The sequence below is a fragment of the Xenopus tropicalis genome, chromosome 8, assembly GCF_000004195.4.
Source record: "Xenopus tropicalis strain Nigerian chromosome 8, UCB_Xtro_10.0, whole genome shotgun sequence".
Taxonomy (NCBI): Eukaryota; Metazoa; Chordata; class Amphibia; order Anura; family Pipidae; genus Xenopus; species Xenopus tropicalis.
Genome location: NC_030684.2, coordinates 141,372,219 through 141,390,121, shown reverse-complemented (window position 1 = coordinate 141,390,121; position 17,903 = coordinate 141,372,219). Strand labels below are relative to the sequence as shown.

Below are 17,903 nucleotides of genomic sequence, written 5' to 3'. Positions count from 1 at the left end.
AGAAAAAGGCACAGGGATGCATCTTGTTGGTTATCGGATGTCTTTGAGACAGGACTGCCCCAGCTCCTACCTCAGAGGCATCTACCTCTACAATGAAAGGGAGAGCGGAATTGGGAGGTCTAAGGATAGGGGCAGAACTAAACTCTTTTTTGAGGGTTTCAAACGCTTGTACAGCCTCAGGAGGCCATATACTGGGATCAGCGCCCTTTTTAGTTAAATTTGTGATGGGAGCTACAATTAGAGAAAAATTCTTAATAAATTGACGATAATAATTGGCAAAACCAAGAAACCTTTGTATAGCGCGTAACGAAAAGGGTTGGGCCCAATCTAGGACAGCCCTCACTTTACCTGGATCCATTTCTAGACCCTTGCCGGAGATAATAAAACCCAAAAACTGAACAGTAGAAACTTCAAAGGTACATTTCTCTAGTTTTGCATACAGATTATTCTCCCTTAGCCTTTTTAAGACCTCACACACATGTTTACGATGTACATTTAGATTAGAAGAGAAAATAAGAATATCGTCGAGGTAGACCACTACGAATACCCCCAGTAGGTCACGAAAGATGTCGTTGACAAATTCTTGAAAAACTGCGGGGGGCGTTACAGAGCCCAAAGGGCATTACTAAATACTCGTAGTGGCCGTCCCTGGTGTTAAAAGCAGTTTTCCACTCGTCCCCCTCTCTAATGCGGATGAGATTGTATGCACCTCTAAGATCAAGCTTGGTATAGATCTTGGCTGTTTTAACCTGGTCAAATAACTCAGAAATTAGAGGGAGAGGGTAGCGATTTTTAATAGTGACTTTGTTTAAGCCCCTGTAATCTATACAAGGACGGAGACCCCCATCCTTCTTACCCACAAAGAAAAACCCAGCACCTGCAGGAGAATTAGAAGGCCGGATAAAACCTCTTTCGAGGTTTTCCTGGATATATTCCTTCATGGATTGGGACTCAGGTAGGGAAAGAGGGTATGTACGACCACGAGGGGGAGAGGAACCTGGAACCAGATCAATGGGACAGTCATACTGTCTGTGTGGGGGTAAGGTCTCGGCCGCCTTTTTGGAAAAGACATCGGCATAAGCCGAATAGGCTGCAGGTAACCCCTCAAGTGAGGTGGCTGCTATAGTTGAGGGAATACAGATACCCCTACAACAAGAACCCCATTGAGAAACCTCCCCAGTAACCCAATTAATCTGGGGGTTATGAACCTGGAGCCAGGGTAAACCCAAAATGAGTGGAGAAGAGGCACCTTCAATAAGAAAAAGGACTATCTCTTCAACATGGAAATCGTTCACACATAAGGATAAAGATACAGTTTTCTTATTTACTACACCAGACCCTAAAGGTCTTTTGTCCACCGTTAATAATTTCATGGGAACACTAAGAGGGACTACAGGAATGCCATGTTTAGCAGCAAATCTGGCCTCAATAAAGTTACCCTCTGCCCCAGAGTCCACGAAAGCGGACAAGTTAACGGAGCCCGTAGGCCAGGACAGTTTGACCGGTAGCTGAACCTTGGAGGCAAATTGGGGAGAGGAAACGCCTGCACCCAAATGAAGCTCCCCTTCTTCATTTAGGCTTGGGCGTTTCCCGGCCTCTTGGTACATTGTTTGAGAAAGTGACCCTTGTCCCCACAATATAAACATAACCCAAGGGTCCGCCTGCGTGTCTTTTCCTCAGGAGAGAGATGGAATAGGCCTAGTTGCATAGGCTCCTCCTGAGGTGGAGACACCGGGGAAGCCGAAGACTTAACATTGGTCCCTAAGTCAGGCCTCATATAAGTAACCCCAGAAAAATTAGTATGACCCCTTTCACTCCTTCTTTCCCTTTGTCTCCTATCAATCTGGATGGCTAGGGACATGAGATCATCCAGACTAGACGACAAGGGGTAATTCACCAGGCTATCTTTAATAGAGTCGGATAGCCCGATACGGAACTGACTGCGCAGGGCTGCATCGTTCCACTCAGTCTCTCCTGCCCACCGGCGGAACTCTGTGCAATACACCTCTGCATCCCGTCTCCCTTGGCGCAGTTTACGAATCGCCGAATCGGCAGATGATGCACGATCCGGGTCATCATAAAGGATTGCCATGGAATTAAAGAATACATCAAGGGAAAAGCGGGCTGGATCAGAGGGAGGCAGCCTAAGGGCCCAAACCTGGGGATCTCCCAGAAGAAGGGTCATAACAAATCTTACTTTCTCCTCACCAGAAGGGAATGAATGAGGGAAAAAGCTAAGATATAATTTACACGCCTCTTTGAAGACGAAAAACTTTGACCTGTCCCCAGAGAATTTCTCAGGAAATGCAATCTTAGGCTCCTGGGGTCTATAGGTGTTACCTCCCATAGCAGATGCCCCCACAGAAGGGGAAGAACTAGGAACAGGTTGCTGCTGCGAAGATTGCGTAGTCTCCAGCTGGCGGGTTAGATTGTGGAAACCCTGCAGGAGATAATTCTGCTTTTGCTCCTGATCCTCCAAGCGCTGTAGCAAGGCAGTAAGAAGCGCTTCAGTGGTAGCAGAAGTAGTGGGAGGAGCAGCAGCGGACTCAACGTGATCTTGGTCCTCCATGGCCCGTGATAATGTCACGGTCGGCACCCTAAACCAGAACAGATGCCAAGTTCCCTTGTCTCGGCTCGGCTTCACCAGTGTTGTGACCGCCTTTGGCTTCGGGAGGAGCCCTCAGCTACTCAGATGCCACCTGGACTTAACGAGGGGAACGAGGCAGGAGTTCTGGCAAGCAAAGGGGCACGACTGTAGATAAAGTCAGTTAGGCCGAAGATCACGGTACAAATAGGGTTAAACAAGGTCGTCGTCAGGCAGGCTAGGTCGGGGCGGGCAGCAATCAAGGATAGTCAGACAGGCAAGGGTCAAACCGGAATAATCGATACAGCAGGATGAGACGAAAACGTAGTCGAAGTACAAGCCGAGGTCAGATATGGAAAATCAGGATAGTCAGGAGCAAGCCGGGTCAAAAACACAGGAAGGCAACAAGCAGGATACAGGAACAAAATACACAAGGCTCAAAAGGCACCAGGAATCAAATCCTATCACGGGCAATCAGTAACTAAAGAAAGGCCCTTTAAATATTTCAAATTTGGCGCCATTGCGCGCTGACGTCATGCGCCGTGCGTCATGACGTCATTCGTCAGCGCGCCTGCGCCTTTAAACATGCGGAAGTGCGCGCGCGCGCACACTATGGAGGAGCAGGCACAGAGGCAGAACGGCGCGGCGGGCGTCCCCGCCGATGGCAGCGCGGCGGGCGTCCCCGCCGTGCCGGTAAGGCACACTTCCTTACACACACACACAGCAATTTCCTGCCCAAGACCAACTGCAAACAAGCAAATACTGTATAAATATTTAATTCTGCTCATTTCTAGGATTATAACCTCGGGGGGGGGGGGGGGCTATTATTATAGTAGAACCTTGAGTGTATATATAGGCCCCGTATCTCCCTCCCGCCGGGACACCTGCTGCCTCCCATGAGCCTTTGCACTCTGTATTAATAGCCTCGTCCGTGGGCGCCAGGAGCAGCGCGCCGGGGCCATAGTGGGCCTGAGTATCTCCCCCATGTGACTGCCGGCTCTGTAGGTTGGTTGGCAGGGGGGGAGGGGCTGATGCCAAGGTGCCAGGTTATTGCACCCATTTAGGCCCATGGTAAGAATTCCCTATTAATTCTCCGTTTGCCAATTTTTCTCACATTTCTTAAGACTTCTCCCCTTGTTCTTCTGCATTAATCCCCTTTATCCCCCCCCCGCTCCACATTCACCCTTTCCCTGTGCCCCCAGTTCTGCTGGGGTTAATAATCCTTCCAACTCCCCCCCCCCCGCTACTCCCATCATCTCCGCAACCCCCATGATCTCTGCCTGACAGACTGTAGAATTTCTCTCTTATTAAAAGAAGATTTCAGCCTAATCTCTTTAGAGCCCCGAGAGAGTTCAGACGCTTAGTGGCGCTTGTCATTCCTTCCCCTGCCTTCCGCCGCATAGCCCCCCATGCCGCATAGCCCCCCATGCCACATAGCCCCCCATGCCTAGGCCGCATAGCCCCCCATGCCGCATAGCCCCCCAGGCCGCATAGCCCCCAGGCCGCATATCCCCCCATGCCGCATAGCCCCCCATGCCTAGGCCGCATAGCCCCCCAGGCCGCTTAGCCCCCCAGGCCGCATAGCCCCCAGGCCGCATATCCCCCCATGCCGCATAGCCCCCCATGCCTAGGCCGCATAGCCCCCCAGGCCGCTTAGCCCCCCATGCCGCTTAGCCCCCCATGCCCAGGCCGCATAGCCCCCCATGCCGCTTAGCCCCCCATGCCCAGGCCGCATAGCCCCCCATGCCGCATAGCCCCCCATGCCCAGGTCGCATAGCCCCCCATGCCGCTTAGCCCCCCATGCCCAGGCCGCATAGCCCCCCATGCCGCATAGCCCCCCATGCCCAAGCCGCATAGCCCCCCATGCCCAGGCCGCATAGCCCCCCATGCCCAAGCCGCATAGCCCCCCATGCCCAGGCCGCATAGTCCCCCAGGCCGCATAGCCCCCCATGCCCAGGCCGCATAGCCCTCCCCATGCCCAGGCCGCATAGCCCCCATGCCCAGGCCGCATAGCCCTCCCCATGCCCAGGCCGCATAGCCCCCCATGCCCAGGCCGCATAGCCCCCCCATGCCCAGGTCGCATAGCCCCCATGCCCAGGCCGCATAGCTCCCGATGCCCAGGCCGCATAGCCCCCCATGCCCAGGCCGCATAGCCCCCGATGCCCAGGCCGCATAACCCCCCCATGCCCAGGCCGCATAGCCTCCCATGCCCAGGCCGCATAACCCCCCCATGCCCAGGCCGCATAGCTCCCGATGCCCAGGCTGCATAGCCCCCCATGCCCAGGCCGCATAGCTCCCGATGCCCAGGCTGCATAGCCCCCAATGCCCAGGCCGCATAGCCCCCAATGCCCAGGTTGCATAGCCCCCCATGCCCAGGCCGCATAGCCCCCAATGCCCAGGCCGCATAGCCCCCAATGCCCAGGCCGCATAGCCCCCAATGCCCAGGCCGCATAGCCGCATTGTATCCCAGGGATAGGGATACAAGGGGAGTATAATGCTCAGGGATAGGGATATAAGGGGAGTATAATGCTCAGGGATAGGGATATAAGGGGAGTATAATGCTCAGGGATAGGGATATAAGGGGAGTATAATGCTCAGGGATAGGGATATAAGGGGAGTATAATGCTCAGGAAGAGGGATATAAGGGGAGTATAATGCTCAGGGATAGGGATATAAGGGGAGTATAATGCTCAGGGATAGGGATATAAGGGGAGTATAATGCTCAGGGATAGGGATATAAGGGGAGTATAATGCTCAGGGATAGGGATATAAGGGGAGTATAATGCTCAGGGATAGGGATATAAGGGGAGTATAATGCTCAGGGATAGGGATATAAGGGGAGTATAATGCTCAGGGAGAGGGATATAAGGGGAGTATAATGCTCAGGGAGAGGGATATAAGGGGAGTATAATGCTCAGGGATAGGGATATAAGGGGAGTATAATGCTCAGGGATAGGGATATAAGGGGAGTATGAAGCTCAGGGATAGGGATATAAGGGGAGTATAATGCTCAGGGATAGGGATATAAGGGGAGTATAATGCTCAGGGATAGGGATATAAGGGGAGTATGAAGCTCAGGGATAGGGATATAAGGGGAGTATAATGCTCAGGGATAGGGATATAAGGGGAGTATAATGCTCAGGGATAGGGATATAAGGGGAGTACAATGCTCAGGGATAGGGATATAAGGGGAGTATAATGCTCAGGGAGAGGGATATAAGGGGAGTATAATGCTCAGGGATAGGGATATAAGGGGGAGTACAATGCTCAGGGATAGGGATATAAGGGGAGTATAATGCTCAGGGATAGGGATATAAGGGGAGTACAATGCTCAGGGATAGGGATATAAGGGGAGTATAATGCTCAGGGAGAGGGATATAAGGGGAGTATAATGCTCAGGGAGAGGGATATAAGGGGAGTATAATGCTCAGGGATAGGGATATAAGGGGAGTATAATGCTCAGGGATAGGGATTTAAGGGGAGTACAATGCTCAGGGATAGGGATATAAGGGGAGTATAATGCTCAGGGAGAGGGATATAAGGGGAGTATAATGCTCAGGGATAGGGATATAAGGGGAATATAATGCTCAGGGATAGGGATATAAGGGGAGTATAATGCTCAGGGAGAGGGATATAAGGGGAGTATAATGCTCAGTGAGAGGGATATAAGGGGAGTATAATGCTCAGGGAGAGGGATATAAGGGGAGTATAATGCTCAGTGATAGGGATATAAGGGGAGTATAATGCTCAGGGATAGGGATATAAGGGGAGTATAATGCTCAGGGACAGGGATATAAGGGGAGTATAATGCTCAGGGATAGGGATATAAGGGGAGTACAATGCTCAGGGATAGGGATATAAGGGGAGTATAATGCTCAGGGAGAGGGATATAAGGGGAGTATAATGCTCAGGGATAGGGATATAAGGGGAGTACAATGCTCAGGGATAGGGATATAAGGGGAGTATAATGCTCAGGGATAGGGATATAAGGGGAGTACAATGCTCAGGGATAGGGATATAAGGGGAGTATAATGCTCAGGGATAGGGATATAAGGGGAGTATAATGCTCAGGGATAGGGATATAAGGGGAGTATAATGCTCAGGAAGAGGGATATAAGGGGAGTATAATGCTCAGGGATAGGGATATAAGGGGAGTATAATGCTCAGGGATAGGGATATAAGGGGAGTATAATGCTCAGGGATAGGGATATAAGGGGAGTATAATGCTCAGGGATAGGGATATAAGGGGAGTATAATGCTCAGGGATAGGGATATAAGGGGAGTATAATGCTCAGGGAGAGGGATATAAGGGGAGTATAATGCTCAGGGAGAGGATATAAGGGGAGTATAATGCTCAGGGATAGGGATATAAGGGGAGTATAATGCTCAGGGATAGGGATATAAGGGGAGTATGAAGCTCAGGGATAGGGATATAAGGGGAGTATAATGCTCAGGGATAGGGATATAAGGGGAGTATAATGCTCAGGGATAGGGATATAAGGGGAGTATGAAGCTCAGGGATAGGGATATAAGGGGAGTATAATGCTCAGGGATAGGGATATAAGGGGAGTATAATGCTCAGGGATAGGGATATAAGGGGAGTATAATGCTCAGGGATAGGGATATAAGGGGAGTATAATGCTCAGGGATAGGGATATAAGGGGAGTATAATGCTCAGGAAGAGGGATATAAGGGGAGTATAATGCTCAGGGATAGGGATATAAGGGGAGTATAATGCTCAGGGATAGGGATATAAGGGGAGTATAATGCTCAGGGATAGGGATATAAGGGGAGTATAATGCTCAGGGATAGGGATATAAGGGGAGTATAATGCTCAGGGATAGGGATATAAGGGGAGTATAATGCTCAGGGATAGGGATATAAGGGGAGTATAATGCTCAGGGAGAGGGATATAAGGGGAGTATAATGCTCAGGGAGAGGGATATAAGGGGAGTATAATGCTCAGGGATAGGGATATAAGGGGAGTATAATGCTCAGGGATAGGGATATAAGGGGAGTATGAAGCTCAGGGATAGGGATATAAGGGGAGTATAATGCTCAGGGATAGGGATATAAGGGGAGTATAATGCTCAGGGATAGGGATATAAGGGGAGTATGAAGCTCAGGGATAGGGATATAAGGGGAGTATAATGCTCAGGGATAGGGATATAAGGGGAGTATAATGCTCAGGGATAGGGATATAAGGGGAGTACAATGCTCAGGGATAGGGATATAAGGGGAGTATAATGCTCAGGGAGAGGGATATAAGGGGAGTATAATGCTCAGGGATAGGGATATAAGGGGAGTACAATGCTCAGGGATAGGGATATAAGGGGAGTATAATGCTCAGGGATAGGGATATAAGGGGAGTACAATGCTCAGGGATAGGGATATAAGGGGAGTATAATGCTCAGGGAGAGGGATATAAGGGGAGTATAATGCTCAGGGAGAGGGATATAAGGGGAGTATAATGCTCAGGGATAGGGATATAAGGGGAGTATAATGCTCAGGGATAGGGATTTAAGGGGAGTACAATGCTCAGGGATAGGGATATAAGGGGAGTATAATGCTCAGGGAGAGGGATATAAGGGGAGTATAATGCTCAGGGATAGGGATATAAGGGGAGTATAATGCTCAGGGATAGGGATATAAGGGGAGTATAATGCTCAGGGAGAGGGATATAAGGGGAGTATAATGCTCAGTGAGAGGGATATAAGGGGAGTATAATGCTCAGGGAGAGGGATATAAGGGGAGTATAATGCTCAGTGATAGGGATATAAGGGTAGTATAATGCTCAGGGATAGGGATATAAGGGGAGTATAATGCTCAGGGACAGGGATATAAGGGGAGTATAATGCTCAGGGATAGGGATATAAGGGGAGTATAATGCTCAGGGACAGGGATATAAGGGGAGTATAATGCTAAGGGACAGGGATATAAGGGGAGTATAATGCTCAGGGAGAGGGATATAAGGGGAGTATAATGCTCAGGGATAGGGATATAAGGGGAGTATAATGCTCAGGGATAGGGATATAAGGGGAGTACAATGCTCAGGGAGAGGGATATAAGGGGAGTATAATGCTCAGGGAGAGGGATATAAGGGGAGTATAATGCTCAGGGATAGGGATATAAGGGGAGTATAATGCTCAGGGATAGGGATATAAGGGGAGTATAATGCTCAGGGATAGGGATATAAGGGGAGTATAATGCTCAGGGATAGGGATATAAGGGGAGTATAATGCTCAGGGATAGGGATATAAGGGGAGTATAATGCTCAGGGATAGGGATATAAGGGGAGAATAATGCTCAGGGATAGGGATATAAGGGGAGTATAATGCTCAGGGAGAGGGATATAAGGGGAGTATAATGCTCAGGGATAGGGATATAAGGGGAGTATAATGCTCAGGGATAGGGATATAAGGGGAGTATAATGCTCAGGGATAGGGATATAAGGGGAGTATAATGCTCAGGGAGAGGGCTATAAGGGGAGTATAATGCTCAGGGATAGAGATATAAGGGGAGTATAATGCTCAGGGAGAGGGATATAAGGGGAGTATAATGCTCAGGGATAGGGATATAAGGGGAGTATAATGCTCAGGGATAGGGATATAAGGGGAGTATAATGCTCAGGGATAGGGATATAAGGGGAGTATAATGCTCAGGGATAGGGATATAAGGGGAGTATAATGCTCAGGGATAGGGATATAAGGGGAGTATAATGCTCAGGGATAGGGATATAAGGGGAGTATAATGCTCAGGGATAGGGATATAAGGGGAGTATAATGCTCAGGGAGAGGGATATAAGGGGAGTATAATGCTCAGGGATAGGGATATAAGGGGAGTATAATGCTCAGGGATAGGGATATAAGGGGAGTATAATGCTCAGGGATAGGGATATAAGGGGAGTATAATGCTCAGGGATAGGGATATAAGGGGAGTATAATGCTCAGGGATAGGGATATAAGGGGAGTCAGTGGCGTAGCGAGGGGGGTGCCGAGGGGGCCATGGCCCCGGGCGGCGTATCAGAAGGGGCGGCGGCGGCTCCTTCTCTCTTACAGGCAACAGGCGCTTTTATAAGGTTGCGCCCGTGCGTATGACGTCACACGTCAGCGACGAGGCGCAACCTTATAGAAGCGCCTGTTGCCTGTAAGAGAGAAGGAGCCGCCGCCGATGGTCTGTTGGGGGTATGTACTATGGGGGAAATTGGGGGCACTGTGTGGGGGCTACTGTCTATGGGGAAATTGGGGCACTTTCCATGGGGGGGCAGGTCTTTGTGGGGTATTGTGTATGGGGGCACTTCCTATTGGGGGCACTGTGTATGGGGCAATTGGGGCTCTGTGTATGAGGGCACTTTCTATTGAGGGGCAAGGTCTTTGGGGGGTATTGTCTATGGGGACACTGTGTATGGGGCAATTGGGGCACTGTGTATGGGGGCACTTCCTATTGGGGGCACTTTGCATGGGGCAATTGGGGGCACTGTGTGGAGGGGGCTGTCTATGGGGACACTGTGTATGGGGCAATTGGAGGCACTGTCTATGGGGAAATTGGGGCACTTTCTATGGGCAATTGGAGGCAATGTGTGTGGGGGGCACTGTGTATGGGGCAATTGGGGGCACTGTGTATGGGGGTACTGTCTATGGGGCAGTTGTATGGGGGGGACCGTGGCCAGAATAGCGTTAGGGGGGCCTGGCCAGCATAGTGTTAGGGGGCACTGTGGTAGGGTGACCCTAATACTTTTTATGTCTGTGTGTCCTGTACTGATGGGAGGGGCCCCGTGATTTCTGATGGCGGCCCTGCCACCATGGGCAGCCACGGACGCACAGCTGAATCCACTTTTGACAATTATGACATGCGCACCGCATTTCAAATTCAATCAAAAAAAAAAAAAAAATTTAATGCTGCTTTTTTTATTTGTCTATTTTTTTTTAAGAATAACTAAATACAGGGGCGGCAAATTTCCGGTCGGCCCCAGGCGACAAAAGCCCACGCTACGCCACTGAGGGGAGTATAATGCTCAGGGATAGGGATATAAGGGGAGTATAATGCTCAGGGATAGGGATATAAGGGGAGTATAATGCTCAGGGATAGGGATATAAGGGGAGTATAATGCTCAGGGATAGGGATATAAGGGGAGTATAATGCTCAGGGAGAGGGATATAAGGGGAGTATAATGCTCAGGGATAGGGATATAAGGGGAGTATAATGCTCAGGGATAGGGATATAAGGGGAGTATAATGCTCAGGGATAGGGATATAAGGGGAGTATAATGCTCAGGGATAGGGATATAAGGGGAGTATAATGCTCAGGGATAGGGATATAAGGGGAGTATAATGCTCAGGGATAGGGATATAAGGGGAGTATAATGCTCAGGGAGAGGGATATAAGGGGAGTATAATGCTCAGGGATAGGGATATAAGGGGAGTATAATGCTCAGGGATAGGGATATAAGGGGAGTATAATGCTCAGGGATAGGGATATAAGGGGAGTATAATGCTCAGGGATAGGGATATAAGGGGAGTATAATGCTCAGGGATAGGGATATAAGGGGAGTATAATGCTCAGGGAGAGGGATATAAGGGGAGTATAATGCTCAGGGATAGGGATATAAGGGGAGTATAATGCTCAGTGATAGGGATATAAGGGGAGTATAATGCTCAGGGAGAGGGATATAAGGGGAGTATAATGCTCAGGGATAGGGAGATAAGGGGAGTATAATGCTCAGGGAGAGGGATATAAGGGGAGTATAATGCTCAGGGATAGGGATATAAGGGGAGTATAATGCTCAGGGAGAGGGATATAAGGGGAGTATAATGCTCAGGGAGAGGGATATAAGGGGAGTATAATGCTCAGGGATAGGGATATAAGGGGAGTATAATGCTCAGGGATAGGGATATAAGGGGAGTATAATGCTCAGGGATAGGGATATAAGGGGAGTATAATGCTCAGGGATAGGGATATAAGGGGAGTATAATGCTCAGGGAGAGGATATAAGGGGAGTATAATGCTCAGGGAGAGGGATATAAGGGGAGTATAATGCTCAGGGATAGGGATATAAGGGGAGTATAATGCTCAGGGATAGGGATATAAGGGGAGTATAATGCTCAGGGAGAGGGATATAAGGGGAGTATAATGCTCAGGGAGAGGGATATAAGGGGAGTATAATGCTCAGGGATAGGGATATAAGGAGAGTATAATGCTCAGGGATAGGGATATAAGGGGAGTATAATGCTCAGGGAGAGGAGTGGAAAGCGTTTGTTATGCTGCAATAATCTCAGTCCCCCTGTGTGACAGTTGTTTATACAGAGAGATATTCGTTAGTGCAGGGAAATGACTTGATGAGTGGCTGTTTGTAGGCGCAATGGGCCCCACAGGTACCGGCCGGCAGTAACAGATTCGGTGACAAGGCCAAACCATTGGTGAGTTCCCCTGAGTGGCGGTGGGAACAGGTCGGGCAGAAGGAACTGCAGGTACCGGCAGAACTGGGCCGCTGCCAGGGGACTGAAGGGGAAAGGAGAAGGTCGTGAGGCGGGGGTGGGTTTGGTTTTCCTAAATAGCGCCAGGGCTTTAACCCTTCCTACTCCTAACTAGTCACAGCCACACACTGTCTGCAGGGGGCAGCACTGACAGGCTTTATTAACAACACAAGGCTTCTCTGCACTGCTGGTTCTGGCTCCTGATACAGCCTGAGCACAAATCAGCTTCCTGGTTCCCAAGGGGCACTTACCTTAGCAACTAGCTAGTGTCTTGCATTTCAGCCGACAGAGAGCAGTTGGGAAGTCAATTCACCTATTTGGGTAAATACAGATATATATATATATACACAGGCAAGGGGCTAGGCTCCCAGGAGGGCAGGATGGAACAGGCCAGTGGGGGGCACTAATTCCCAGGCCAGGCTATTTAGGGTACCGTGATTCTGCCCCATGTATTATTTATTAGTTCTGCCGCTGGATAGGCCGCTGGGGCCCCGTGTGCGGCTCAGAGACAGAGGGATGTGAGAGAGAGAGAGGCCGGGAGTCTTTCATGCCCGGATCAGAGAGACTGCAGGCTGTAATTACAGTCTATACACACACCGGCTGCCTGTGTATTACCCGGGGGGCCAGCAGCAGTGCATTGTGGGAAACAGACTGGGTCCCTGCATCATCTATCTATCTATCTATCTATCTATCTATATCTCTATATACTGTATCTCTATATACTGTATCTATATCTCTTTCTTTCTATCTATCATCTATCTATCTATCTATCTATCATCTATCATCTACTATCTATCATCTATCTATCTATCTATCTATCTATCTATCTATCATCTATCTATCTATCTATCATCTACTATCTATCTATCATCTATCTATCTATATATCTATCATCTATCATCTATCTATCTATCTATCTATCTATCTATCTATCTATCTATCTATCTATCATCTACTATCTATCATCTATCTATCTATCTATCTATCTATATCTATCTATCTATCTATCTATCTATCTATCTCTATCTATCTATCTATCTATCTATCTATCTATCATCTACTATCTATCATCTATCTATCATCTATCTATCTATCATCTATCTATCTATCTATCTATCTATCTATCTCTCTCTCTCTCTGTCTATCTTTCTCTCTCTCTCTCTCTGTCTATCTATCTATCTATCATCAATCATCTGTCTATCTATCTATCTATCTATCTATCTATCTATCTATCTATCTATCTATCCATCTATCTATCTATGTATTATCTCTCTCTCTCCTATCCCTATACCCAGCCAGTCCCAGTTCAGAGATAAATATAGAGATACTGTATATAGCTGAATATGCTCCTAATGACCCCACGTCTCTGAGAATCTGGCAGCAGGAACAGTAACTCAGTGCCACATTCTCCGGCTTCCCCTGATTTACTCGGCACTGAGAGCCTGTGAGTGATTTATCTGCCCCCATTCATTATCCCTGTCTGTCATGTGCTGTGTAAAGTCAGAATTATAGGCAGCGATTACAGTTCACAGGCGCATCTGTCAGCTGCCTGCCGGCCTCTAGCACAATCTGTCTCCTTCATTCTATCCACTTCCATCTACTGCCCGGAACTTTCTCCTTAATAACAGAATGCTCTGTTATACAGATAGCTAGAATCTCAGCCATAAAGCAGGGCAGGACTGCTGCTTACAATGGGGGGGATCATATAGGATCTGTGCCACTGTGACAGAATGCTCTGTTATACAGATAGCTAGAATCTCAGCCATAAAGCAGGGCAGGACTGCTGCTTACAATGGGGGGATCAGATAGGATCTGTGCCACTGTGACAGAATGCTCTGTTATACAGATAGCTAGAATCTCAGCCATAAAGCAGGGCAGGACTGCTGCTTACAATGGGGGGATCAGATAGGATCTGTGCCACTGTGACAGAATGCTCTGTTATACAGATAGCTAGAATCTCAGCCATAAAGCAGGGCAGGACTGCTGCTTACAATGGGGGGGGGGATCAGATAGGATCTGTGCCACTGTGACAGAATGCTCTGTTATACAGATAGCTAGAATCTCAGCCATAAAGCAGGGCAGGACTGCTGCTTACAATGGGGGGGGGATCAGATAGGATCTGTGCCACTGTGACAGAATGCTCTGTTATACAGATAGCTAGAATCTCAGCCATAAAGCAGGGCAGGACTGCTGCTTACAATGGGGGGATCAGACAGGATCTGTGCCACTGTGACAGAATGCTCTGTTATACAGATAGCTAGAATCTCAGCCATAAAGCAGGGCAGGACTGCTGTTAGGAATACAGCAACAATATAATACATTTAGTAGTATTTGTATAGAGTGATGGCATCATGCAGAGAGCCAATGAGAGTGCTGCTGTGTAACTCTGTGGGGGCCCTGACAGTTAGTAATGGCAGTTATTATACCCTATCTCTGCCTGATACTGCCCCCCTCATGCTCAGGCACCCACGCTTACTGGGGGGTAGGAAGGGATGATTGCTGGGTAGAACCCATATTAATTATACCCTGTCTCTCTCTCTCACAGCTTCGGGCCAACACTGAGCTGCCTTCCCCAAACCCAACTTCTCTGGATGAGCAAAAGGGTAAGTGTCCCCCCCCCCCCAGTCTCCCTTAACCCCTTCCCTCCCTTCTTTAGTCCATAGGGAATAGAAGCTTTGGGCGGCCAACTCTTATCATGGCGACCCCTGTGGTGTTAGATCAGGAGTCTCGCAGTAGATCTACCTCTCACATAAGGAGATCCCTAATAGGATTCCCCCGCTAAGGTCTTTATCAGGCCTTGCACAATGAAAGCCCAAGGGGATTATGGGATTGAGGAGATTCGGGAGAGCCGGGATTGGACAGAAGCCAACACTATACTAATTAATATGGTCAACGGTGGTGATATACTCTCACATTAGAGAATAGATAGATGCCCAGAGCATTCCATCTGTGTATATTTGTGCTTATATATCTGGGTGGGAGCTGCCATGTTGGTAAGCACTAAGGCATAAGGGTATAACTTTTAAAGGACAACTAAACCTCCATAGAGAAAAGAACTTACTATTCCAGCCCAGAGGCTCATTAACCCTGTAACAGCAATGGCCATGTTCGGCCATGAGTAGGGTGGCCAACTGTCCTGTTTGGACCCGGACATAGGGTTGGACCCCCATTTATTTACGTTTATACTGGCCTTTGGGTCAGGGTAACAGGCAGGGGGGTCACATTGGGGCGGGGACATGTGTGGAGTGGGTGGGGAAATGGACAATGTGGGTGGGGAAATTGACAATGTGGGCGGGGTATAGGCGATCTGGCCCTATAAGGGGTAAATTTGTAATTCTGGCCCTGGCCCTAGCCGGATGTTTACTCCCTGGGGGGGGGGGGGGTAACCCTACCGGGTCAGCCGGGGGTGTCTGGGTCAAAAATGCCTTCCTGGTTTTCCAAATAAGAAAATCCAGACAGGACTCCTCCTGACTGATGCACTGATCAGCCAATCACTGATCACCACAGCATAGTCCTGCCCCCATGGCTTCATAGTTCTGCCCTCTATGTCACTAGCCCTGCCCCATAATATCACTGCCCCGCCCCTGTGACCTCCCCACCCTGCCCTGAGTACTATCTTGTGAATAGTCGGTGTGAGTGTCGGTGGCACTGCACATGCTCAGTGTAATAGAATTCTCTTCTGCTCTCTCGCCCCCCCCTACAGACAAGGCTGGGAACGCGGAGAAAGCCGAGGAGGAGATCGACATCGACCTGAACGCCCCGGAGACGGAGAAAGCGGCGCTCGCCATCCAGAGCAAGTTCCGCCGCTTCCAGAAAAGGAAGACGGACCCCAGCCCTTGATGGGCAATGGCGCCCCCTCTCCTCTGACCTCTGCACTGCCCTGTACAAAACAAACAGAACCACTGTGCGGCAGCTTCTGTCCCCCCCCCCCGAACCCCGACGGCACAAGGAATGCAAGCAGGGCTGCGTTCTTACTGTCCCCCCCCCCAAGCCTTAGGCTATAATGAATGCTGGTCAGCCATATTGTAGATAATACCCCCCCCCTTAGCCTAGTAAGCCAGTAACTACCCGGGGTGACTTTTATAACAAAGAGGATTATATGGAAACAGGTTAGAAATTATTTATGAAACAAGGTGCCTGCAATTACCCCCCCCCCCACTCCCCCCCCCCCCCCTTTATTCCATCTCAAATTGCTTGTTGTAAAGGGAAAGTATTCCCTATTTAACCATGGTCCAGTAGCCAAACTGGGATTAGGGCAAAGCAAATGGCATCCATAACTCCCCTCCCCCTTCCCTGGCCAGTCTTTGCCAAGTGACCAACCTCTCACATTCTATGGAAATTCCATGTATACTGATGCTTTATATATATATATATATATATATATTGTATATCTGCTACTCTGTCACTTTGTATGAGAAGAACTTGACTTCTACAGTTGGTGCCACCGAAAGCTTCAGCCAAACCATTGCTGCTATGGTGCTACTGCCATCTAGTGACCAGTCTGTGGAACAGCAGCCATGGTCCTACTGCCACCTAGTGACCAGTCTGTGGAACAGCAGCCATGGTCCTACTGCCACCTAGTGACCAGTCTGTGGAACAGCAGCCATGGTCCTACTGCCATCTAGTGACCAGTCTGTGGAACAGCAGCATTCAGCCCCGACCCGTACAGGAACCAAAGGTCCAAGAGTTGATGATCAAAGTCAGAACCAACCTACTCTGAGCTAAATTTAATATATATATTAACTGTATGTCTAATTCCTATTAATGCTATGAGGTTGTCCAAGGGCCTTGAAAGGTTAATAGGTAATAGGGGGGCATTTGGTTTATATTGGGCACCTATATAGGTGTGAAAATGTTGAATTCCCTTGAAGAGTCATGTGATCATGTTCTTGGCAAGACCCCACCCAATACATTCCCTTTATAGGTCACTTTACCTTTAAATAGTCCCTTAACTTGCTCTACTGTACCAGTGATGGTGCCACAGAAGGGTTCATTCTCATGGAAATGTCTTTAAATAGTCCCTTATCTGGCTCTACCTACCAGTGAAGGGTCCACGGAAGGGTTCATTCTCTTAGAAATGTCTTTAAAAAGTCTCTTATCTGGTTCTACCTACCAGTGATGGTCCCACAGAAGGGTTCATTCTCCTAGAAATGTCTTTAAATAGTCCCTTATCTGGCTCTACCTACCAGTGAAGGGTCCACGGAAGGGTTCATTCTCTTAGAAATGTCTTTAAATAGTCTCTTATCTGGTTCTACCTACCAGTGATGGTCCCACAGAAGGGTTCATTCTCCTAGAAATGTCTTTAAATAGTCCCTTATCTGGCTCTACCTACCAGTGATGGTCCCACAGACGGGTTCATTCTCTTGGAAATGTTTTAGCATGTTTAAATAATAAAATAATTGAAATAATCCATGAAGGCGTTTGACTCTTCTTCCATCCACACCGCAGAGCTGCCCCCCTCTATAATCAGCCTTTTTAACCACAGGCCCACCTCTGCCCCGCCCATTTTCCAGTTAAATAGTTCCTTATCTGGCTCTACCACATCAGTGATGGTCCCAAGGAAGGGTTAATTCTTATGGAAATGTCTTTAAATAGTCCCTTATCTGGCTCTACCATACCAGTGATGGTCCCACAGAAGGGTTCATTCTCATGGAAATGTCTTTAAATAGTGCCTTATCTGGCTCTACCACACCAGTGATGGTCCCACAGAAGGGTTCATTCTCATGGAAACATCTTTAAATAGTCCCTTATCTGGCTCTACCTACCAGTGATGGTCCCACAGAAGGGTTCAGTCTCATGGAAATGTCTTTAAATAGTCCCTTATCTGGCTCTACCTACCAGTGATG

At 48.6% G+C, this 17,903-nt stretch overlaps 1 protein-coding gene across 1 annotated transcript in view; it reads left to right on the top strand.

The window, feature by feature from the left end:
- The window catches only part of pcp4l1 (Purkinje cell protein 4 like 1), a 39,403-nt gene extending 21,934 nt beyond the window's left edge, over positions 1–17,469 (top strand). Inside the window, exons 2-3 of the mRNA XM_002941152.5 lie at positions 14,603–14,660; positions 15,761–17,469. Of these exons, the coding sequence (XP_002941198.1) occupies positions 14,603–14,660; positions 15,761–15,897 (195 nt within the window). The 3' untranslated portion in view covers positions 15,898–17,469. The remainder of the gene's footprint in view (positions 1–14,602; positions 14,661–15,760) is intronic.
- The last annotated feature ends 434 nt before the right edge of the window (positions 17,470–17,903 follow it).